The 25,497-nt window shown below is 41.8% G+C and overlaps 2 protein-coding genes across 38 annotated transcripts in view; both read left to right on the top strand.

Moving 5' to 3' along the window:
• CYP20A1 (cytochrome P450 family 20 subfamily A member 1) overlaps positions 1–9,326 on the top strand; it is an 85,689-nt gene extending 76,363 nt beyond the window's left edge. The window contains exons 14-15 of one of the 2 annotated variants that reach the window (XR_012517641.1): positions 6,032–6,163; positions 8,634–9,326. The gene's annotated coding sequence lies outside the window, so the exon portion shown is untranslated. Of the gene's footprint in view, positions 1–6,031; positions 6,234–8,633 lie in introns of those variants that run through there. The other variant, XM_074399220.1, reaches the window with a different exon arrangement.
• A 125-nt stretch (positions 9,327–9,451) lies between these two features.
• Positions 9,452–25,497, top strand: part of ABI2 (abl interactor 2) — a 118,012-nt gene continuing 101,966 nt past the window's right edge. For all 36 annotated transcript variants that reach the window (XM_039470265.2, XM_039470264.2, XM_039470263.2 and 33 more), the window contains exon 1: positions 9,452–9,781. Coding sequence is in view for 27 of the 36 variants with exons in the window: in XM_039470260.2 (XP_039326194.1) it covers positions 9,665–9,781 (117 nt within the window). In the remaining 9 variants the exon portion in view is untranslated. The remainder of the gene's footprint in view (positions 9,782–25,497) is intronic.

Here is a 25,497-nt window from a genome sequence, read left to right as displayed (position 1 = left end):
GAGTACTGTGTAATATCTAACAGATAACTTAAATCAAGTTGATGATAAAATTACTAGAAAGAATTCATCTTGGGTTGCATTAATAAAAGTATCCTTTCTGGGCCGGCACAGTGGCTCATGCATATAAACCTAGCACTTTGGGAGGCTGAGGCAGGCAGATTACAAGGTTAGGAGTTTGAGACCAGCCTGGCCAACATGGTGAAACCCAGTCTCTACTAATAACACAAAAAATTAGCCAGGTGTGGTGGCACGTGCCTGTAATCCCAGCTACTCAGGAGTCTGAAGCAGGAAAATCACCTAAACCCGGGAGGTAGAAGTTGCAGTGAGCCGAGATTGCACCACTGCACTCCAGCCTAGGTGATAGAGTGAGACTGTCTCAAAAAAAAAAGTCTCCTTTCTAGTTTGGGGAGATAAAACTCTCACTGAACTTGTAAAAAAAATAATCCATGTTTGGTTAGGCACAGTGGCTCACGCCTGTAATCCCAGCCCTTTGAAAGGCTGAGATGGGCGGATCACTAGGTCAAGAGATTGAGACCGTCCTGGACAACATAGTGAAACCCTGTCTCTACTAAGATACAAAAAATTAGCTGGGCATGGTGGTACGCACCTATAGTCCCAGCTACTCAGGAGGCTGAGGCAGGAGAATTGCTTGAAGCTGGGAGGCAGAGGTTGCAGTGAACTGAGGTCATGCCACTGCACTCCAGCTTGGTACCTGGAGAAAGAGCAAGACTCTGTCTTAAAAAAAAAAAAAAAAAAAAGAAAGAAAAAATAATTTATATTCATTTTAGAGAAACTAAGATGAATAAAACTAAAAAAACCATACAATTCTGCCGTTCAGAATACACACACACACACACACACATATACACACTACACATTTACAAATTACCTTTTAGAAAGGGTATATCAAATTAAATTCATGAGTATGTATAGTTGGTATTGTCATTCTTTGTAACCTTTGTCAATCTGATAGGTGAGAAATGTTATCTTTTTATTTTACTTGCATTTCTTTGATTATTGGGATATCAAACTTTTTTAGTCACATTTATCAACCATTTGTATTTCTTATTTTGTAAATTTGCCTGTTTATGTCTTTTTCTCTACTGGGTATTTGTCTTGCTGATTTCTAAGAGCTTTTTATGTATTGTTTATATATTAAAAACATTAACCCTTCATCATAAACATCAGACATTTTCCTGATTGTCTTTTTTAAAACTATTTGTGCTATTTTAAATTATATGAAAATTTAACATTTTTATTTTCCCTTTTTTTTCAAATATAATTCAGAGAGATCCTCTCCATTTCAATGTTATATATTTACCTTAATCTTCTTTTAGTTTTTTTGAGACAGAATCTTGCTCTGTTGCCCAGGCTGAAATGAAGTGGTGAAATCTCAGCTCACTGCAGCCTCCACCTCCTGGATTCAAGAAATGATCATGCCTCAACCACCCAAGGAGCTGGGATTACAGGCACATGCCACCATGCCTGGCTAATTTTGTATTTGTATTTTTTTTGGGGGCTAGGTTTTCACTCTGTCACCCATGCTGGAGTGTAGTGGCATGATCTTGGCTTACTGCAGCCTCTGCCTTTCAGGTTCAATTGATTCTCTCACCTCAGCCTCCCGAATATCTGGGACTACAGATGCACACCACCATGTCCAGCTAATTTTTGTATTTTTTGGTTGAGATGGAATTTTACCATGTTGGCCAGGCTGGTCTTGAATTCCTGACCTCAAGTGATCCACCTGCTTCAGCCGCCCAAAGTGCTTGGATTATAAGTGTGAGCCACTGTGCTCAGCTTCTTTTAGGGTTTTTAAAACTTGAAATCTTGGATTTATATTGCAATTATTTATTATTATTTTGAGACAGAGTCGTTCTGTCACCCAGGCTGGAGTACAAGTGGTGCAGATCATGGCTCACTGCAGCCTCAGCCTCCTGGGCTCAAGAGATCCTCCCATCTCATCCTCCCAGGTAGCTGGGATTATAGGCATGTGTCACCATGCCTGGCTAATTTATTTTTTATTTTTATTTTTTATAGACAGGGGTCTTACTTTGTTGTCCAAGCTGGTTTTGGATTCCTGAGCTCAAGTGATTCTCTTGCCTCAGCCTCCTAACGTGTTGGGATTACAGGTGTGCCCCACCTCTCTCAGCCAGAATTTATTTACTTATTTATTATTATTATTATTTTGAGACAGGGTCTGGCTCTGTTGCCCAGGCTGGAGTGCAGTGGCACAGTCTCAGCTCACTACAACCTCTGCCTCCCAGGCTCAAGCCATCCTCCCCTCTCAGTCTCTTAAGTAGCTGCAACTATGGGCATGTGCCACCCGCCCAACTAATTTTCCTATTTTTTTGTAGAGACAGGATTTCCTTTGTTGCCCAAGCTGGTCTGAAACTCCTGAGTTCAGATGATCTGCCCACCTTGGCCTCCAAAATTTCTGGGATTACAAGTGTGAGCCACTGTGCCTGGCCTAGTATTTATTTTTATATTATGATCTAACGTTTTTGTTTTCCTGCTATCTAGTTGTTCTAGTACTCTTTATTTTCCTTTGATTTGAAATGTTACATTGACCACATATTTAATTCTTATATTTACTAGGATTGAGTTTTTAGTTTTTATTTTACTCTGATGATACTTTCATTTATTCTACTTTATGTGGGTTTTTTTTTTTTTTTTTTTTGAGACAGTCTCACTCTGTTGCCCAGAGTGGAGCGCAGTGTGCAATCTTGGCTCACTGTAACCTCTGGCTCCCAGATTTTAGTGATTCTCCTTCCTCCTCAGCCTCCCAAGTATTATAGGGATTATAGGCTCTCACGACCACACCCAGCTATTTTTTTTTTTTTTTTTTTTTTTTTTTTTGCAGAGTCTCACTCTGTTGCCAGACGCCAGGCTGGAGTGCAGTGGCACAATCTTGACTCATTGCAAGCTCCGCCTCCTGGGTTCAGGCAATTCTCCTGCCTCAGCCTCCTGAGTAGCTGGGACTACAGGCGCACGCTGCCTCGCCCAGCTAATTTTTGTATTTTTAGTAGGGACGGGGTTTCACCATGTTGGGCCGTCTGGTCTGGAACTCCTGACCTCAGGTGATCTGCCTGCCTTGGCCTCCCAAAGTGCTGGGATTACAGGTTACTTTATGTGTTTTTATTAATTAGACCCACAAGTTTTCTTCCTGATTATCCTTTTTCAGAAATGTCCTGGCTACTCTTGTGTTTTTATTTTTATACATGAACTTTAGAATAACGTTGTCAAGTTCTAAAAACAGTGTATTGAGATTGTTGTCTGGTATCATTTTTGCTTCGAATATGGAATACTGTGTTCAATTTGGGGTCACATTTTAAAGATTCTGACAAGATGGTGAAGACTACCAAAGGAGACAGTTACTTGTAAGGATAAGAACTGAATTTACATCAAAATATCATGAAATGGCTCAAAAATAATATTTGTATCTAAAATTTATTTTGTTCCTTTCTCCCGAGTTTGAGTTTAGGTTTTCACACTTACTAGGTATCTTTGGGCAATCAATGTTTTTTAGTTTCAGTTCCCTCGTCCGTAAAATGTTGGGTTAAGACCTAGATAATCTTTAAGATGCCCTCCAACTTCCACATTACATAATTCTATGAAATATTTGATGAAGAATAGAAGAATTGGTTGTGTTTAGCCTTGAGAAGGAAAAAAAAACCCTATGCTTAGTGAATGCCCTGAAGTATCAAAGAGTTGCTTTTTTTTTTTTTTTTTTTTTTTTTTGAGACGGAGTTTCGCTCTTGTTACCCAGGCTGGAGTGCAATGGCGCGATCTCGGCTCACCGCAACCTCCGCCTCCTGGGTTCAGGCAATTCTCCTGCCTCAGCCTCCTGAGTAGCTGGGATTACAGGCACGCACCACCATGCCCAGCTATTTTTTTTGTATTTTTAGTAGAGACGGGGTTTCACCATGTTGACCAGGATGGTCTCGATCTCTTGACCTTGTGATCCACCCGCCTTGGCCTCCCAAAGTGCTGGGATTACAGGCTTGAGCCACCGTGCCCGGCCAAGAGTTGCTTTATTGAAAGGAATTAACCTTTTCTTCTCTTTTTTTTTTTTTTTTTTTGAGACGAAGTTTTGCTTCTGTTGCCCATGCTGGAGTGCAATGGCACGATCTTGGCTCACTGCAACCCCTGCCTCCCGGGTTCAAGCAATTCTCCTGCCTCAGCCTCCCGAGTAGCTTGGATTACAGGCATGTGCCACCATGCCCAGCTAATTCTGTATTTTTAGTAGAAGATGGGGTTTCTCCATGATGGCCAGGCTGATCTCGAACTCCTGACCTCAGGTGATCCACCTGCCATGGCCTCCCAAAATGCTGGGATTACAGGCATGAGACATATGCCCAGCTGGAACTAACTTTTTTTTTTAAATTAAAAGAGGTTATGTAATGGATGTTCAATAGGCATTATTCATGTTTATGTGCATTATTACTATTATTTTGAGATGGAGTCTCACTCTGTCACCCAGGCTGGGGTGCGATGGCATGATCTCACCTCACTGCAACCTCTGCCTCCCAGGTTCAAGCAATTCTCCTGCCTCAGCCTCCTGAGTAGCTGGGATTATAGGCATGCACCACCACGTCCAGCTAATTTTTGTGTTTTTTAGTAGAAACGGGGTTTCACCATATTGAACAGGCTGGTCTCAAACTCCTGACCTCGTGATCTGCCTGCCTTGGCCTCCCAAAGTGCTAGGATTACAAGGGTGAGCCATTGCGCCCAGCCTAATGTGCATTATTAAAGTATTGCATTTACAGAGTTAAAGTACAAATGTGATTCAGCATGGTATAATGGAAAAGAAAAACATTACAAAAAAAATTAAACACAGGTGTAATTGCTAACTCCATGATTTCCAAGTATATTTAGTAAGTTTGTTTCTCTAACCCTTGGGTTTTGAGTCTGGAAATGAGGATCATAAAACCTACTTTGCATTTAGTTGTGAAGATTAATTCATGTGAAATGTAGAATGAATGCCTGGCACATAGTAGGCATTGAATGCGTGTTAGTTACTCTCATTTTGCCCCCTCTCCCTCCACAGCTATTAAAGACTTTTGAGAGGGTAAAACATGCTATACTACTTAAGGCTTTTATTTCATTAAATAACTTATCTAGAGTAGCATAATATCAACACAGAGCCTAATACGGTGTCCTGTATGCCAGTGTTGCTAATAACAATGATCAAAACATTCAGAAAATAAATGTAAATTGGAGGTTTTCTAGGCATGTGAAATATTATGTAATTTATATGTAAATTGCTCCACCAACTACCCAAGTGCCCAAGCCAGCAATCTTACCACCAATATTGACTCTTCTCTTTCATTAACTTCTATATTCAATCATTCACCAACCCCTATTGATTTTACCTACTAAATATTTATTACTCCATCTATTTCTTTGCATCTCCTCTCCCTGGAGATTATCATTTCTTAGCTTGATTGATTTAATAATCTTCAAACTAGTGTCTGCCTTTAGCATTGTTTCCCTGGTGTTTTCTCCGTAATGTATCCATCCTGAATTTATCTGATTAATATGTGAACATTTTGAATTTTCCAAGGTATGAGGGAGGTCAGTAGACAACGATATATATTGTAACTTGATTTTTGTTTGACCAATTTTTAGCCTGAAATGAGCAGCAACATGTTCTTATAAAGGAGATAGGCCGAATGTGGTGTCTCACACCTGTAATCCCAGCACTTTGGGAGGTGGAGGCAGGCGATTACCTGAGCTCAGGAGTTTGAGATCAGCCTGGCCAACAAGGTGGAATCCCATTTCTACTAAAAATACAAAAATTAGCCCGGAATGGTGGTGGATGCCAGTAGTCCCAGCTACTAGGGAGGCTGAGGCAGGAGAATTGCTTGAAACCGGGAGGCAGAGATTGTTGTGAGCCAAGATTGCACCACTGCACTCCAGCCTGGGTGATAGAGTGAGACATCCATCTCAAAAAAAAAAAAAAAAAAAAAAAAAGACTATTAAATCATACACAAAAGTAATGGTTTTTATTCATTAAAAAATTTTTTTTCAGACACTAATGTCTACGTTTCCCAGGACTGCTCTCAAACTCCAGGGTTCAAGTGATCTTCCTACCTCAATCTCCTAAATAGGTAGGACTCCAGGCACAGCCACCTTGTCTGGCTAGAAGTTACGGTTTTTAAAGGTAAGATGTACTTATATGACATGGACTTAGAAGGGACTAATAATGCTAAAAACACTGGAATAAGTTTAAGAAAAAGATTGTTTTAAGATGGGTTATAATGGCCAGGCGGTGGCTGACACTTGTAATCCCAGCACTTTGGGAGGCAGAGGCAGGTGGATCACGAGGTCAGAAGATCAAGACCATCCTGGCAAACATGGTGAAACGTTGTTTCTACTAAATACAAAAAATTAGCAAGGTGTGGTGGTACGTGCCTATAATCCTAGCTACTCGGGAGGCTGAGGCAGGAGAATTGTTTGAACACAGGAGGCAGAGATTGCAGTGAGCCGAGATCGCGCCACTGCACTCCAGTGCAGTGTGGGTTATAACTTCACAACCTCATATATGGGTGTATTAGATTTGTATAATTTTGAAAATCTTCACATCCTAAAGCTCTTAAATATGGCTTCTTAGAGCAATGAGTTTGCTGATTTACGTTTATAAGAAGTTGATGTGAAGTACATACTATTGTTATAATTGTAACTAAGGGCTTAAAAATATACTTTATCATACCAGTTCCTCTGAAAAATTGTAAAAATGAACACATTTCAATTATCTTCATCAACTTAAACAAGTATGGAGAATTAATGGAAGATTTTCATGAGGTACACAATCTCTTCCTTGAACCTAATAAGTATATAGTCTTACAGATTTTGTAGTTTTCCTTTTTTTGTTTAACCAATCTTGGTGGCAGCAAAGTGTTTATGTCCTTGCATCTTAGAATCTGCTGTGTACAAAGCACCTCTCTAGATGGAGTTTCCCAGCTGCCAGAAATTGGAATTACAGACTTTGAGCCAGAAGGGCCATTTCATAGGCATCACCTGGGAACTTGTTAAACATAATATTAATAAATTGGGCTGGACCAACTGAATAAAAAACTCTGGAGGTATGGTCCAGCAATCTGTTTTAATAAGCCCTCCAGGTGATTCTTTCCAATGCACACTCAGGTTTCAGAACTCTTGACCTGAGTTTCACCCTTTGATTTCCTTCCTTATTTCCTTCTTTCCTTCCTTCCTTTCTTTCCTCCCTCCTCCTCCCCCTCTCCCTCCCTTCCTTTTCAGAACTCCTGACCTGAGTTTCACCCTTTGATTTCTCTCTCTCTTTTCTTTCTCTCTCTTTTTTTCCTTTCGTCTCCCTCTGTCACTGAGGTTGGAGTGCAGTGGGGCAGTCTCTGCTCACTGCAACCTATGCCTTCCTGGTTCACCCGATTCTTGATTTTCCAGCCTCAGCCTCCTGAGTCGCTGTGATTACAGGTGCCCGCTATACCCAGCTAATTTTTGTATTTTTAGTATAGACAAGGTTTCACCATGTTTTCCAGGCTGGTCTCAAACTCCTGACCTCAAGTGATTCATCTACCTTCGTCTCCCAAAGTATTGGGATTACAGGCAAGAGCTGCTGTTCCAGGCCTCACCGTTTGATTTCTTGATAAGGAAACTAAGGTCCAAAGAGTTGTCACTAATAAAGAAAATGCTAGAATCTTTTCTAGGTAATTTCTAGGATAATGAACCATCCCTCAGGGAAATTTATTTATTGGTCCAATTGCTAAGCAGTAGTTGAGAGAATGCGGGGTGGGAATAAGTAACGATTGGGGAAGATTTTAGCTTTAAACTCAACTGATGGGCTTCTTCAAGTTCCACAGTATTTTTTGATCCATTGAAGTTTAGTTTGAAAGAAAAGTTTGCTTCATCTAATATTTGTTTTATTCACTTGATTATTCAGATGTCTTATTCCTTGAAGCAAGTTGATGTGTCATTTAAGTAACTACCCGTTTCCATCACTCATACTCTCAAACTAATGAATCTCCAGGGTGTATGACCCTGCAGCTTTCATTTTTAACAACTCATCACACTTAAGTTTAGAACCACTACTACTGAAGATGATTAAAGTGCTTAAGAATAAAACTAGTTGGACTAGACCAACGTCTTCAATATCCTTTAATTTAGGTTCCACAGTGAAAACACATTCTGCTAAAGTATACATCATGAAGCCAATACGATAACATTAGGGTTTGCTCCAGAAATTTGTAATGGTATGGTTTAAAAGTGATTTTTTTTCGGAAGTATAACATAGTTTCCTCATCATCTGAATGAAAAAAATTCACTGTAGGTGGGCCAAGAGATCACCAGATTAAGAACAAGTGTTGAAACAATGGATCTTGTTCTAACTAAACCTAAGATGGCACTGCTGGGAGTCAACCTTGATTTTCCACAGCACAAATAAAGGTCACATCTTCATATCTTAGCAATTGTCAGGAGTTTTAGTTTTTCAAGATTACATTGTGTGGAGTAGTTGGATTTAGGGAAACAGGACACAGTATCTGGAGAATAAAAACAGAATTATAACTGCAAGAGCAAAATTATCTGCCTTGAATTTTTGTAGCACTTCATGTTTTTTTCAAGATGTTTTCACATAAATGTTTTTATCTACGTAACAGCCCCCGTGAAGAAGGCAATTACTACCAGCAAAATCGGTTTCAAAATTTTAAATACCGAAACCATGAATAAGAAAAAGGACGGCGAAGTTGACAGCATTAAATGACAGAAAAGGTTGTGAGTGAGGAAGCGAATCATCGAAATGGCAAACATAAAAAGCTGAGGCCCAGGGGACCGCAAACCAGAAGAGAAAGGGGCTAACCTGGCCGGAGAGAAAGGCATTGGTGGGGAAGTGCAGAGGCAGGAGCGCAGGAAAACTGGGGTTAGGAAACTGCAATTCACTGCAACAAAGAGGATGAGGTAAAATTTGAGAAAAATGAAGTCAGGTGGCATTGAAAGCTGTGTGGAAGTTTGTGAGCTTTAAGTCTGCCCTGATGAGGTGTGTGATCTTTCACAGAGGAGGGTCCCAAGAGCGGAGGCTGTGCCCTCCTTCGGTCTCCCATCAGCAGCAGCAGGAGAAAAGCCTCGAGAAGTTCCCCAGGCCGATGACCCCCATGGGGGCTCAGCCCCAGGGTGAGGACAGCGCAGAGGTGAGTCCCGGAGGGCGCCGGCGGGAAGCCAGCGGAACTGGCTGGTGCGTTCCCGCCGGGCTAACAAAGGCCGCCGGGAGGTGAGGGCTGCTCCAGCGGCTCCAGCGGTCGGAGGGCGGCGGAAGAGTTAACTGCGCCACCGACTCCTGCGCCCATCCCGGCCCCTACCCCTGTCGTCGCTAGGAGACGCCGGAAGTGGGGGAGGGGCCGGCGGCGCTGGCGAGGGTGGGAATCTTTTTCGGGCGCCCGGGGGCGGAGAGAGGGGAGCGCGCGTGCGCGCGCCCGGCCTGCCGTCGCCGCGGTGACCGTCCTCGCAGTCCGTCGGCTCGCGCCCCGCCCCCGTCGCCCCCTCCCCTGTCGCGCGCTGGGGCTGTTTCTCGCTCCTCCCGAGTTACCGCCGCCGTCGCCGCCGCTCCTCCTCTCCCGGTCCTGGGTTTCCCTGGCGCTGCGGCCGCCGCTCCCTCTGCGAGCTGTATGAGGAGGAGGAGGAGGAGGATGTGAAGATGGCGGAGCTGCAGATGCTGCTGGAAGAGGAAATCCCGGGGGGCCGCCGGGCCCTCTTCGACAGCTACACGAATCTGGAACGGGTGGCCGATTACTGCGAGAACAACTACATCCAGGTGCGAAGCATCCCCAGCTGGGGCGCGTCTGGCCTCGGGTGGGCGGTGAGGGGCGCGTAGGGGACCCCCGAGTGGGAAGCCGCGCGCCTTGGGGCGTGGGGCCGAGGCCGCTGCGGGGACGCGGCCCGGTGGAGCCCCCGATGGGGGTGGGGAGGTGGGTGAGGGCTGGGGCTGGTGAATGGGTGGGAATACTCCGGCTGGATAAACTGCATCTTTAAAACCTTTTTAAAAGCCGTGAAGCAGTCCTCGGCGCGGTGCGTGTGTCGCGTCCCGCCTCCTCGCCGCCCCTGCCCTCGGCCGCCCCCGCACTCCGCGGGGGTCAGCGTTCTGGAGGGGGCGGAGAGTGGCATTTTCTGTTTGACGGAATCCTACTCCCCCTTAGAGTAGGGGTCTCGCGGCCTTTAACGGATTCCATCCTTCCCCCAAATTCTGGACGATTTTTAAGCGGCTATCTTGCTGCAGAGTGAAGTGCTTCAGACTTCAGTTCTCTATTCCTGTGAATGCTTCAAAAGCCCTTAATATTTTATGTTCTAAAGCGGATACGGTGGAAGAGCAGCGGTCTCTTGTTGAAAGTTAATGCCATTTTTCTCCCCATGGAGAATGATGATGAACTGATTCCCTCCTCCCTCTAGTCCCGTTAGAAAATTTTCCTGGGGGTGGGAGGAGGACGAACTATTACTGTTTCTTAGAATTGGGAAGATGAATCTCCTGGTTTAATTTTTTTTTTTTTTACCGTGATGGATCGTTAGGCACAGGGCTCACAGTGGTAGCAGCATGTGTGGAGGCGGCGTATATTGGGTGACATGTGATCCGGCTGCTTCTGGATGAAGCAAAATATTCTGTGGATTAAAAAAAAAAATCCTTCTTTAAAAATCACTTGAAAGGATAGCGGGTTAAAATGCACAGTTTGGAAAATCCAGCATCCTTTGCTTTTTTTAAAAAAAGGGTTATTTTGAATTATGGGTTCTGCCTCCATTTTTTTTTCTTTCACATTTAAATTCTCTTGGGATAAAGGTGGAAATGGAAGCAATATGTTAAACTGTTTCATCACAGTCCTGTTTTTTTTTTTTTTTCTTTTTTCTTGCTTCCACTTCCATCTCTCCAGGCATCGTTTTTCTTTTCTTTTTGAGACAGAATCTGGCTCTGTAGTCCAGATGGGAGTGCAGTGGCCCCATCTGTGCTCACTGAAACCGGTCTCCCGGGTTCGACCTCTTCTTGTGCTTCAGCTTCCCGAGTAGCTGGGACTACAGGCGCCCGTCACCACAGCTGGCTAATTCTTGTATTTTTAGTAAAGGTGGGGTTTCACCATTTTGGCCAGACCGGCCTCGAACTCCTAACCTCAAGTAATCACTCACCTCGACCTCCCGAAGTGCTGGGATTATAGGCGGGAGGCACCTTAACATCAGTTATATAGGAAAGCATTTTCATGTTTTAGTGTAAATTTTTAAAAACAGGTGCTACAATTTTATAGGTTCATAAATTTTGTCATGGCCACATTGTTGATTACAGTAGTGAGATTTTGTGATTAGACATTATCTTGTAGACAACATTTGTGTTTGAGAATGAACCACAGTATAAACCTGTTGCCTTGAAAGACACAGTTGAGTATGGCTACTAGGAAAGAAATGTAAGCAAGATTAATACAAAAAAAATACAAATGTTCACTTGTAATGTACTTTGATTCAGAGGTTCAGGCCTGGGCGACAAGTGAGACTACGTCTCAAAAAAAAAAAAAAAGGTTCAGTTGCTCATTTTTTTGCTAAAATTGAAGGTCTTTTTTGGCCTAGAACTGTGTGAGGGGTGAATAATAGATACCTAGTGTCTGCAGTTTCATAGTCTAGGTAGTAGGAGAGGCTGATCTTGGAGGAAATTAGTATCATGTAGTTAAATTTACACTCTCTAGTGCACTGCTGGTACCAAGGAGGACTGGAGGAAGCAATGCTGTTCTGAGGGAATTCACAATCTTTTTTTTTTTTTCTTATCCCTCCCAATATTGCGTTATTTTTTTTCTTTTTTCTTTTTGGAATTCACAATCTCTAGGAGAGGCAAAACCTAAAGGACTGAAGTGGTAATCCCATTGCCTTGTGCAGCATATTATGGCTAGGGAGTTGCACGTCAGAAGAGAAATTGAGGGTGGAAAAGTGGATTGAAATTATTACCGGTAAGAAATAAAATAGCAGGCATGGTGGCTCATGCATGTAATTCCAGCATTTTGGGAGGCCGAGGCAGGCATATCACAAGGTCAAGAGATCAAGACCATACCGGTCAACATGGTGAAACCCTGTTTCTACGAATAATATGAAAATTAGCTGGGCATGGTGGCTGTAATCCCAGCTATTTGGGAGCTGAGGCAAGGGAATCTTGAACTTGGGAGGCGGAGGTTGCAGTGAGCCGAGATTGTGACATTGCACTCCAGCCTGGTGACAAAGTGAGACTCCATCTCAAAAAAAATAAATAAATAAATAAAAATAAAAAATAGATTGCTCTCTCTTTTACAAGATGACTTTTTTTTTTTTTTTTTTTTTTTTTTTTCCTCTGAGACAGAGTTTCACTCTTGTTACCCAGGCTGGAATGCAATGGCGCGATCTCGGCTCACCGCAACCTCCGCCTCCTGGGTTCAGGCAATTCTGCTGCCTCAGCCTCCTGAGTAGCTTGGATTACAGGCATGTGCCATCGTGCCCAGCTAATTTTTTGTATTTTTTGGTAGAGACAGGGTTTCACCATGTTGACCAGGATGGTCTCGATCTCTTGACCTTGTGATCCACCCACCTCGGCCTCCCAAAGTGCTGGGATTACAGGCTTAAGCCACCGCACCCAGCCAAGATGACTTTTTATTGTAATTTGAAGGTACAAGTTCCTCTTAAATTATAATTGCTATATAAAGGTAAAAGGATACATATTATTAAAGCTGAAAGATTAAAGGGAGCAGTTGTCTTTTTAAATATTTTATTCATTTCTTCCAGTTGAAAAGAGAAACATGTTACTGATGTCAGTGTCTGTTTTAGCAGTGGAACTCAAAACTTAGTGTGATGGCATTTTAAAATTTAAAGCATAAATATTGATTTAATAAAAATGAACTTAGATTTTAAAATATTTCTTCAGTTTAGCATCTGAAATAGATTTTACACTTTTTCTTGCTAGATTATCACTTATTTTAGGATACCTTGGGTATACTATTAGTGCACTCTCCCAGGACGATAGCTCTTACATGATTTGTTGGGAAAGTTGACAAATAGAATGTAGTGATAGTGGATTTGTGCTGATCCAGCTGTTCATTTGGCTTGTGTTCTTTGTGACTAAAGAACTGAGGGGCAGGGGTTTTGATGCTGCCTGTGACCCTGCAATAGATGAAAGTTAATTGATAGGATCAGTGATCAAATGGTCAATTTAACCTTTTTTTTTTTTTTGAGATGGAGTCTTGCTCCGCTGCCCAGGCTGGAGTGCAGTGGCGTAATCTTGGCTCTCTGCAATCTCCACCTCCTGGGTTTGGGCGATTCTTTTGCCTCAGCCTCCCGAGTAGCTGGGACTACAGGTATGCACCACCACACCTAGCTAATTTTTGTATTGTTTATTTTATTTTATTTTGATACGGAGTCTCTCCCTGTCATGCAGGCTGGAGTGGTGCAATCTCAGCTCAACACACCTTCTGTTTCTCGGGTTCAAGCGATCCTCTAGCCTCAGCCTCCTGAGTAGCTGGGACTACAGGTGTGCAACACCATGCCCGGCTAATTTTTTGTATTTTTAGTAGAGTTGAGGTTTCACCGTGTTAGCCAGGATGGTCTCAATCTCCTGACCTTGTGATCCACCCACTTCAGCCTCCCAAAGTGCTGGGATTACAGGCATGAGCCACCGCACCCAGCTAATTTTTGTATTTTTAGTAGAGATGGGATTTCACCATGTTGGCCAGGCTGGTCTGGAACTCTTGGCCTCAGGTGATCTGCCTGCCTCTGCCTCCCAAAGTGCTGGGATTACAGGTGTGAGCCATTGCGCCTGGCCAATTTAGAATTATTTTAGCATCACATGTTAGCCACCAGCTCTAGTTAATTTCCATTGTGTGGAAATGTAATTTTTGCCCATAAAGTAGAAAAATCTGTTTATTATCTGTAATAAATATTTTTGCTGAGTGTTCTTAAGTAACTAGTTTTATGCCTAGGAATATCAAAAACATATAAGGTAAATAACATTCTGAATGTGGATTATATGAAAATTGAGCCAAGGAAGGGAAATAATTCTGCTGTCCTGAAAATAATTGTACTCTGTTTAAATTGTTTGTGTGTTAGAAAAGTACCCTTCAGAAATATCATCAGCATGAGGATCGAGGAGATAGTTCCTGTGTTAAAACATACATACAGACGTACACACACAAAATCTACAGATAGAGCAGGGTTGTAAATAGCTGCTTTCTAGGTTACTAATGCCTTAACATTAGAAATTTAGGGCAGGACTGATGGCTTATGCCTATAATCCCAGCATGTTGGGAGGTGGGGGCCAGTGGATGACTTGAGACCAGCCTGAGCAACATGGTAAAACCCCTTCTGTGCAAAAAGAAAAAAAAAAAAAATAGCTGGGCTTGGTATCGTGCCTGTAGTCCCAGATATTCAGGAGGCTGAGGTAGGAGGATCATCTGAGCCTGGGAGATCGAGGCTGCAGTGAGCCATGATTCCACCACTGCAGTCCAGTCTGGGTGACAGAGTGAGACTCTGTCTCCAAAAATGTTTAAAAATCTTTTTTTGTTTTGTTTTTTTTTTTTGAGACAGAGTTTCGCTGTTGTTGTCCAGGCTGGAGTGCAATGGCATGACTTTGGCTCACTGCAATCTCTGCCTCCAGGGTTCAAGCGATTCTCATGCCTCAGCTTCCTGAATAGCTGGGATTACAGGCACATACTACCACACCTAGAGAATTTTTGTATTATTAGTAGAGACGAAGTTTCACCGTCTTGGCTAGGCTGGTCTTTAACTCCTGATCTCAGGTGATCCACCTGCTTCAGCCTCCTAAGGTGCTGAAATTACAGGTGTGAGCCACCTCCCCTGGCCTCAAAATAATTTTTTTTTCTTGGAGACGGAGTTTTGCTCTTGTTGTATAGGCTGGACTGCAATGGTGTGATAATTGGCTAACTGCAGCCTCCGTCCCCCCCCATGGGTTCAAGTGATTCTCTTATTTCAGCCTCCTGAGTAGCTGGGATTATAGGCGCGTACCAACACGCCCAGCTAATTTTTGTATTTAGCTGGCTGAATACAAATTTTTTGTATTTAGCTGGCTGAATACAAATTTTTTGTGTTTAGTTAGCCAGGCTGGTCTCGTACTCCTGACCTCAGGTGATCCGTCTGCCTCGGCCTCCCAAACTGCCAGGATTACTGGCTTGAGCCACCATATCTGGCCCCCTAAAAATCTTTTGTTTTCCCTTTTTTTGAATTGGAGTCTCACTCTGTCAACAGGTTAGAGTGCAGTGGTGCGATCTCAGCTCACTGCAACCTCTGCCTCCCTGGTTCAGGCGATTCTGCCTTAGCCTCCTGAGTAGCTGGGACTGTAGGCATGCACCACTGTCCTCAGCAAATTTTTGTATTTTTAGTAGAGACAGGGTTTCACCATATTGGCAGAATAGTCTCGATCTCTTGACCTCGTGATCTGCCCACCTCAGCCTCCCAAAGTGTTGGGATTACAGGTATGAGCCACTGTGCCCGGCAAAAATTATTTTTAATAAAACTAGACAGTTTTGTTATTCCAACCTCTAGTCAATGGAATAGTCAAAGTATTTTTTCTAAAATATGATAATAAACAATTGTAACTATAATCTGCTATTTATCAGATTGATTTTATTTCTTGCCTGTACGAAAGATTCAGTAATTAACAGACTTTTTTTGAGATATATGTAAGACCTGTGTTTCTTTTCTTCGTTATTAATATCCACATATAGTCTGGATATGCCTGTAATCCCAGCACTTTAGGAGACCAAGGCAGGCGGATCACTAGGTCAGGAGATGGAGACCATCCTGGCCAACATGCTGAAACCCTGTCTTTACTAAAAATACAAAAGTTAGCTGGGTGTAATGGCATGCACCTGTAGTCCCAGCTATTCAGGAGGCTGAGGCAGGAGAATCGCTTGAACCTGGGAAGCAGAGGTTGCAGTGAGCCAAGATTTCGCCACTGCACACCAGCCTTGCAACAGAGAAAGACTCTGTCTCAAAAAAACAAAACTAAACAAAACAAAAAACATATAATGCCTAGTATGTTTGAAAGTGTCCAGGAATTAAAAATATTTTGATTAACGTAGAATCTACACTTTTACAAATAGAAGAATTTTTATTATTATATCGTTGCTTTAATGGCAGATGAAATGACTCCATATTTGTTACTTTCCCCAAATAAATCTGAAATACCAAATTGTTGATATGTATGTTTTTCTTTTTGTTAGATAAAAGTTACTGCTTTTTGTGAGTGACGGTTCACATAGATGCATAGTAAAATCTCTTTGTTTGGATTAAGAGTAGAATCTTCCTATACCATGAATTTACTCAAAAGAGAAGAAATTAAGAATTTACCTTAAATTTTTACCTGAAACTTTCTTTTGAACAATAAGAGGCATAACATTAGTAGCTTTTGGCCAGGCATGATGGTCATGCCTGTAATCCTAGCACTTTGGGAGGCCGAGGCAGGCAGATCACCTGAGGTCAGGAGTTCGAGACCAGCCTCACCAACATGGAGAAACCCCGTCCCTACTGAAAATACAAAAAATTAGCTGGGCGTGGTAGCGTATGCCTGTGTTCCCGGCTACTTGGGAGGCTGAGGCAGGAGAATTGCTTGAACCTGGGAGGTGGAGGTTACAGTGAGCTGGGGTCATGCCATTGCACTCTAGCCTGGGCAATAACTCCGTCTCAAAAAAAAAAAAAAATTAGCTGGGCATGGTGGTGCATGCTTGTAATCCCAGCTACTCAGAAGGCTGAGGCAGGAGAATTGCTTAAACCCAGGAGGCAGAGGTTGTGGTGAGCCAGGATTGCGCCATTGCACTGCAACCTGGGCAACAAGAGTGAAATTGTGTCTCAAAAAAAAAAAAAAAAAAAATTAGTAGCTTTCCTTCTCTTCTCTTAATCAGCATGGATACTCCCAGAGTTCACTAAAACCTTCATGAAATTTTTACAAGGGGATATCATCAATTTCATAAAGTAATGTAAAGATTAAAATTTTTATTTAATAAAAATCACTAGAATACATGCTCATTGTTGAAAAATTGTTAGAGAATACAAGTAGATATTATGGAAGAAATGGAAAATTACCCAAGCATGTTGAATATATATATATATAGTACCCATACATTTAAATCTTTTTTCTATGCACAACTATATATCAGTATTTTTGTAGAAATGGGTTTATGTTCTATATTATCTTCTATACCTTTGAAAGAAACTTAAGGATGCTGGGCTTGACTTTTTTTTTTTTTTGAGATAGAGTTTTGCTCTGTCACCCAGGCACACTGCAGTGTGAACTGATCGCTGCTCACTGCAACCTCCGCCTCCGTGGTTCCAGCAATTCTCCTGCCTCAGCCTCCCAAGTAGCTGGGATTACAGGCACCTGCCACGCACCTGGCTAATTTTTGTATTTTTAGTAGAGATGGGGTTTCACCATCTTGGTCAAGCTGGTCTCGAACTCCTAACCTTGTGATCCACCCACTTTAGCCTCCCAAAGTGCTGGAATTACAGGTGTGAGCCACCTCATCCGGCCCACTTGCTTTTTTAAATGGCTATCATATAGTATACTGCAAGGAGGTTGGTTGTATTTATAGCTCGAGTTCTCTATGTTCTTCAGATGGGAGAATCTTAAAATACCTAGGATGAAGGAGAAAGAGGACAGTTGAGAGTAAGGAAAATGAGTAGATTTTGGGAGACTGAATTCCCCATAGATTAAGATGACTTAACTCAGTTGATCAAGGTTTACCATTCCTCAAAAAATTAGTCCTGAACTCTCAGCAGAGACGTTTGGTGAATAGATTTTTGGTGACAAATCCCTCAATACCTTTGACAAGATTGCAAAAACAGGCTATATTTGAACCCCTTGCTCTTTTAAATATTTTGTCACTTGTGCACTTCCTATACCTTTTTGTCAAAGAAACTTAAGTGACCTCTTAATTCCCATTATTGATCCAAGGAATCCAGTTGCACCTCATTTTACCCTTCCTTGAAGAGCTTCCTGGTTCACAATTGCTCTTTACCAAATTAATTAATTGTTCATTTACTTTTTCTTTTTTCTCTTTTTTTTTTTTTTTTTTTTTTGAGACGGAGTCTCACTCTATCACTAGGCTGGAGTGCAATGACGCGATCTCTGCTCACTGCAGTCTCTGCCTCCTGAGTAGCTGGGACTACAGTTACGTGCCACCACACCCAGCTAAATTTTGTATTTTTAGTAGAGACGAGGTTTCACCACATTGGCCAGAATGGTCTTATCTCTTGACGTCGTGATTTGCCCGCCTCGGCTTCCCAAAGCGCTGGGATTGCAGGTGTGAGCCACTGTGCCTGGCCCAGTTGTAGATTGTTTATAGCTTTTGATTGAATTTTTATGGGATTGGTTAATAGATTGGATGCGTGAGGTAGCATGTGGGAGGACACGGTCTATTTTGGATTTTTCATTTACTTTGTGTTTCCTTCCCTGGAAGGAAAAAAAGCTCCTAGAAGATGGAGTCATATCTTAAACATTTCTATGTTTTTCCATTAGCCATAGGATGTTGTACATATAGTAGCCACTCATTAAATTATTGCTGAGTGCAAGAAATATAGACTTGTGAGAAATATAGACTTGTAAGAAATATAGACTTGAATATGCAAGAGCCTATGCCCTGAATTATTTTTATTACTTTATTTTATTGTTTTTGAGACAGGGTCTCACTCTATCACCCAGGCTGGAGTTTAGTAGCATGATTATGGCTCACTGCAGCTTGCACTCCCAGGCTCAAACAGTCCTCCCACTTCAGCCCCCAAAGTAGCTGGGACTTATGCCACCATGCCCAGCTAATTTTTTTTTTGGGTAGAAATGGGATCTCACTATGTGGCTTAGGCTGGTCTTGAACACCTGGGCTTAAGCAGTTCTCCTACCTTGGCTTCCTAAAGTGCTGGGATTACAGCTGTGAGCTGTCATGCCTGGCCTTGAATGATTTTATAAGTAGGATATAATTACCTGCAAATTTACCTTGCAGGTTTGACATTCGTGTTCTGTAAGCATTACCTAGAATGCAGTCATACTGCATAGTTTTCCAGTGCTTTTCATATTTGCATAGTTACATGCAAGGAACATAGTTTTGCTTTTTTCTTCTGAAACAAGTAATACTCTTTGTATAACATTTGGTTGATGAAACAGCTTTGTTTTGAATCATTTATAACAATATTTCTCATTTGATTTTTAAAATCAGGTTTATTGAGGTTTAATACATATATGGTACAAGTCACCCTTTTTAGGTGTAAAGATTTATGAATTTTCATAAAATTTCATAGTCGTGTAACCACCACAATGTAAAATTTTCCTTGTCCCCTCTGTAGTCAGTCCTGTCCCTCCACTACTAGCCTTTAGCAAACACTGATGTTTACTGTCCCTCTAGTTTCTGCCTTTTCCAGAACGCCATATAAAGGGAATTATATAGTATATAGCCTTTTGCATTTGACTTCTTATTACTAGAAGTCCTAATACATTTGAAAATCCTCAGTGTTACTATGTTTTGTCAGTACTTTGTTCCTTATTACTGAACAATATTCTAGGGTATGAAAGAATCATAATTTGTTCATCCATTCACCAACTGATGGATTTCTGGATTGTTTCTAGTTTTAGGCATTGGTGAATACAGCTATAAACAGTTGTATACAGGTGTTGGTGGGACATAAGTCTCTATTCTCCTGGGTCAGTTTAAAGGAACAGATTTACTGTTGTACCCTGGTCACAGTGCATGTATCCACATAGGCTGCATAGGCAGCGCTTGAACTGCATCTGATCTGAATCTTAGAAGAGCACCTTGTGATCATCTTGGAATATGAGATTATGGGAGGTTTGTGAAGACCTGATGTGAAGCTTTTTCTCAATCTCTTCATCAGCTAAGGAGACTGTATGTGATACAGTGTCTCATTACCTCCCGGTTCTGATGAGATGAGGCTCTCTGTTGTACCCTTTTAGGTAGTAGCTGCAGGCTTTAAGACTTTGGTTGTGGCATGGCATTGGCTTTTCAGCAAAAGAGTGTCATATCATCTACGTTGTAGTCACCTGGCTCCTTTTGTTTTGGTATTGCTCTGCACAAGGGCTGTATGTTTTGCTATTATTTATTTTGCTCTCCATGTAAATAGTAGGCTTTCGTTTTGTTTTGTTTTTGGTTTTGTTTTATTTGAGATGGAGTCTTTGTTGCCCAAGCTGAAGGGCAGTAATGTAATCTCAGCTCACTGCAACATCCACTTCCTGGGTTCAAGTGATTCTCTTGCCTCAGCTTTCTGAGTAGCTGGGACTACAGGCATGCGCCACTATGCCTGGCTAATTTTTTTGTGTTTTTTAATAGAGATGGGGTTTCACCATGTTGGCCAGGCTGGTCTTGAACTCCTGACTTCATGATCTGCCCTCCTTGGCCTCCCAAAGTGCTGGGATTACAGGCATGAGCCACCATGCCCAGCCAAATAGTAGGCTTTCTAAATCTAACAAGAGCTTGGGCAGGTCTATCACATCTTCCCTTCCCTTTGCCTTGACAATAAATATTTAATAGTGGGATTACTATCATATAGTAAATGAATGTTTAGCTTTATAGAAGTTGCCAAACTGCTTTCCAAAAATGATGGTACCACTTTGTGTTACCACCAGCAAATATCTAAATGTTCTGCATCTCTGTCAGCATTTGGTTTTGTCAGGTTTTAAAATTTAACTATTCTGTTGTTAGTGATATGTCAAAAGCCATATATGACAAGCCCACAACTAACATCATACTCAGTCATGAAAAGCTGAAACCTTTTCCTCTATGATCAGGAATAAGACAGTGGTGCCCAGTTTCACTAGTTCTATTTAATACAGTACTGCAAAGTACTAGCAGTCCTAGCCAGGCCAGTTAGAAAAGAAAAAGAAATAAAAGGCATCAGAATTGGGAAGGAGGAAGTTAAATTGTCTCTGTTTGCAAAGACATGATCTTTTATGTATAGAAAATTCTAAAGACTTCACCAAAAGACTGTTAGAGCTAATAAACAAATTTAGTAAAGTTGCGGGAGACAAGATCAACATGCAAAAATCTGTTGTGTTTCTACATATTAACTACAAACAATCTGAAAAATCAATTAGAAAACAGTTCCATTTGCAACAGCATCAGAAAGAATAAAATACTTAGGAAGAAATGTAAGCAAGGAGGTCAAAGATCTGTACGATAAAAACTGTTAGACATTTATGAAAGTAATTGAAGAAGATGCAAATAAATGGAAAGATATCCTGTGCTCATGAATTGAAAGTTTTAATATTGTTAAAATGTCCATACCACACAAAGCCATCTACAGATTAATACAATCTCTATTAATATTCCAATGGTATTTTTCACAAAAAATCGAAAAATCCTAAAACTTACTGGAAACCGCAAAAGACTTTGAATAGCCAAAGCAGTCTTGAATAGGAGCAAAGTTGGATGTATCATACTTCCTGATTTCAAACCATATTACAAAGCTGTAGGCTGGGTGCAGTGGCTCACACCTGTAATCCTAGCACTTTGGGAGGCTGAGACAGGTGGATCACCTGAGTTCAGGAGTTCATGACAAGCCTGGCCAATATGGAGAAACCTCATCTCTATTAAAAATACAAAAATTAGCTGGGCATGGTGGCACATGCCTGTAGTCCCAGCGGCTTGGGAGGCTGGGTAGGGAGAATCACTTGAACCCAGGAGGTGGAGGTTGCAGTGAGCTGAGATTGTGCCTCTGCACTCCATCCTGGGCAACAGAGCAAGATTCTGTCTCAAAAAAGCTGTAGTAATCAAAACAGTGTGTTACTGACATAAAAGACATGTAGACTAATGCAACAGAATAGAGCCCGGAAATTTACCCACATCTTTGCAGTAAACTCAGCTTTGAGAAGGGCACCAGGTACACAATGGGGAAAAGATAATTCCTTCAACAAATGGTACTGGGAAAACTATATGCACATGCAAAAGAATGAAATTGGATTGTTACCTTATATCACACACACAAATTAGCTAGAAATGGATTAAAGACTTAAATGTGAGACCTGAAAAGGAAAACTCTTTGATATGGGTCAGATGTTTGTTCCCCTCAAATCTCTTGTTGAAATGTGATTCCCAGTGTTGGAGGTGGGGCTTGGTGGGAGATGACTGGATTATAGGGGTAGATGCCTCAGGAATGATGTAACATCATTCCCTTGGTCATAAGTGAGCTCTTGCTTGGTTCAGGTGAGATCTGGTTGTTTAAAATTAGTCTGGGAGCCCCCCAACCACGTGACATGCTGACTCCACTTCTGCCATGGTTACACCTCACCAGAAGTACGTGGTAGCACTACGCTTTGTGTAAAGTCTGCAGAACCATGAGCTGAGTAAACCTCTTTTCTTTATAAATTACCCAGCCTCAGGTATTCCTTCATAGGAGCATGAGAATGGACTGATATACTCCTAGAAGAAAACATAGGGGAAAAAGCTCCATGATACTGGTGTTGGCAATGGTTTTTGTGAATATGACACCAAAAGCACAGGCAACAAAAGCAAGAAAAAGATGAGAGTGACTGCATCATACTAAAAAGCTTTTTTGCACAGCAAAGGACACAAAATGAAAAGGCAATTTATGGAATGGAAAAAAATTTGCAAACCATGTATCTGATAAGGGGTTTATATCGTGTGTGTGTGTGTGTGTGTGTGTGTGTGTGTGTATTTATATGTGTATATAAAAAACTCATACAACTTAATAGCAAAAACCAAATAACCAGATTTACAAAAGGCTATAGGACCTAAATAGACATTTTTTCAAAGAAGACACGCAAATGGCCAAAAGGTATATGAAAATGTGCTCAACATCACTCATCATTAGGCAAGTCAAAACAAAAAGGAGCTATTGCCTCACATCTGTTAGGATGGCTGTCAAAAGAGAGATAAGTGTTAGCAAGCAGGTAGAGAAAAAGACAATTCATGTATACAGTGGGAATGTAAATTGGAACAGCCATTATGAAAAACTGGTTGCAGCTGGGCGTGGTGGTGCACACCTGTAATCCCAGCACTTTGGGAGGTCGAGGTGAGCGGATCACAAGGTGAGGAGTTCAAGACCAGCCTGGCCAACATGGTGAAACCCTGTCTCTACTAAAAATACAAAAATTAGCTTGGTGTGGTGATGGGCACTGGTAGTCCTAGCTACTCAGAAGGCTAAGGTAGGAGAATCGCTTGAACCCGGGAGACGGAGGTTGCAGTGAGCTGAGATCATACCACTGCACTCCAGCCTGGGCAACAGAGTGAGACTCAATCTCAGAAAAAAAAATAGAAGAAAGAAAAATGGTCCCCCCCAAAATTAAAAATAGGACAGACAATCCAGCAGTTTTACTTCTGGGTCTATATCCATAGGGAATGAAATCATTATCTGAAAGAGAGATCTGGACTCCCATGTTCATTTCAGCATTATTCAAGGTAGCTAAGATATGGAAACAACCTAAGTGTCAATGGATGAATGGGTGAAGAAAATGTATACAGTATGCACAGTTTTCCGTCAGTCTAGATAGGGCATTGGTTCTATGACCCCCAAGTATACCCAAATCTTCATGTACTCAAGTCCTGCAGTCACCCCTGTGGAACACGTGTATATAAAAAGTCATCCATCCATCTGTATATGTGGATGAATACTGTATTTTTGGTGTGCATTTGGTTGAAAATAATCTGGGTATAGTGGACCCACACAGTTCAAACCTGCTATTCAGGGGTCAAATGTGTATATAATGGAATATTGTTCAGCCATAAAAAAAGGAAACCCTGCTATTTGTGACAACATGGATGAACTTGGAGAACATTATGGTAAGTAAAATAAGCCAGATACACTAAGACAAATATTGTATGATTTCACTTAAATGAGGAATCTAAAAGGTTGAACCCATAGAATAAAGCAGAGAATAGAATGATGTTTTCCAGGGGCTGTTGGGAGGTGGGGAGAAATGGGGATATGTTGGTCATAGGGCACAAACTTGTAGTTATAAGATGAATGTGTTTTGGGGAGCTAATGTACTGTGTAGTAACTACAGTTAATAATAATGCATACTTAAAATTTACTAAGACAGTAGATCTTTTTTTCGGAGACAGGGTCTTGCTCTGTCACCCAGGCTGTAGTGCAGTGGTATGATCACGGCTCACTGCAGCCTCACCTCCCCAGGCTCAGGTGATCCTCCTACCTCAGCCTTTGGAGTAGCTGGGACTACAGGTGTGTACCACCACATGCTGCTGATTTTTGTAGAGATGGAGTTTCACCATGTTGCCCAGGTTTCTCCTGGGCTCTAGCCGTCTGCCCACCTTGGCCTCCCAAAGGGCTGGTATTACAGGTGTAAGTTACCATGCTTGGCCGAGAGTAGATCTTAAGTGTCGCTAATCCCCTGCCCCCTGCAAGGATAATCAAGAAATTATTATCTTGATTGTGAAAACCATTTTACAGTTTATATATGTGGCATATCATCATGTTGTACACTTTAAATATATACATTTTTGTTAGTTATACCTGGGTAAAGCTGGAAAAAAAAAACCCAAACAAAACTGAACCAAAACAAAATTGCCTGCAAGCCGTAAACGATCAGCTTCTAGCCTTGACATCATCTCCTGTTATACTTCTGTATGCTCCTTTGTTCACTCAACTGCAGCCACTTTGGCTTCCCTTTCTTGAACATACCGGGCATTCTTCTGCCTTGGGGCCTTTTTACTTTGTACTTGTTATACCCTCTGCCAGGAGTACTCTACCCCAAGATAGGTACATGATTGGTTCTTTTACTGCCTTCAAGCTTTTGCTGATACACATTCTTGATGAGTCTGTCCTGGCTACTCTGTGTAAAATTATAACATACTCCTGCCCCTTGCTCACTCTCCTCTTGCTTATACTTGCCTTTCCATGCTTTTTTATCCCTACATATTTTCTCTTAACATACAGTGTATCTTGCTTATTTGTGTGTTTTCCTTCCCTGGTATGTGAGGGCAGAGATTTTTGTTTCCTGTTCATTTCCAGTACCTGAAACAGTGCCTGGCACAAAATAGGCACTCCAGGCCAGGCACGGTGGATCACGCCAGTAATCCCAGCACTTTGGGAAGCCAAGGAAGGCAGTTTGAGACCAGCCTGGCTAACATGGTGAAACTCTGTTTCTACTAAAAATACAAAAAATTAGCTGAGTGTGGTAGTGTGCTCCTGTAATCTCAGCTGCTCAGGAGGCTCAGACAGGAGAATCACTTGAACCTGGGAGGGAGAGGTTGCAGTGAGCTGAGATTGCTCAATTGCGCTGCAGCTTGGGCAACAAGAGCAAAACTCTGTCTCAAAAAAAAAAAAAAAAGAAAGAAAGAAAAAGGGACACTCCTTAAATATTTTCTAAATGAGCAAATTAGACCTTTTCTAGTAAGCATTAGAAAATGTCTGAGAGCAGTGAAACAGTTTTGGGTCGGGGTGGTGTCTCACACCTGTAATCCTAGCACTTTGGGAGGCTGAGGCGGGTAGACTGCCTGAGCTCAGGAGTATGAGACAAGCCTGGCCAACATGGCGAAATCCCCATCTTTA

Source organism: Saimiri boliviensis, chromosome 5 (assembly GCF_048565385.1).
Source record: "Saimiri boliviensis isolate mSaiBol1 chromosome 5, mSaiBol1.pri, whole genome shotgun sequence".
In the NCBI taxonomy this organism is placed as follows: Eukaryota; Metazoa; Chordata; class Mammalia; order Primates; family Cebidae; genus Saimiri; species Saimiri boliviensis.
The sequence above is the reverse complement of the archived record's forward strand: the minus strand, read 5'-3'. Positions and strand labels throughout refer to the sequence as shown.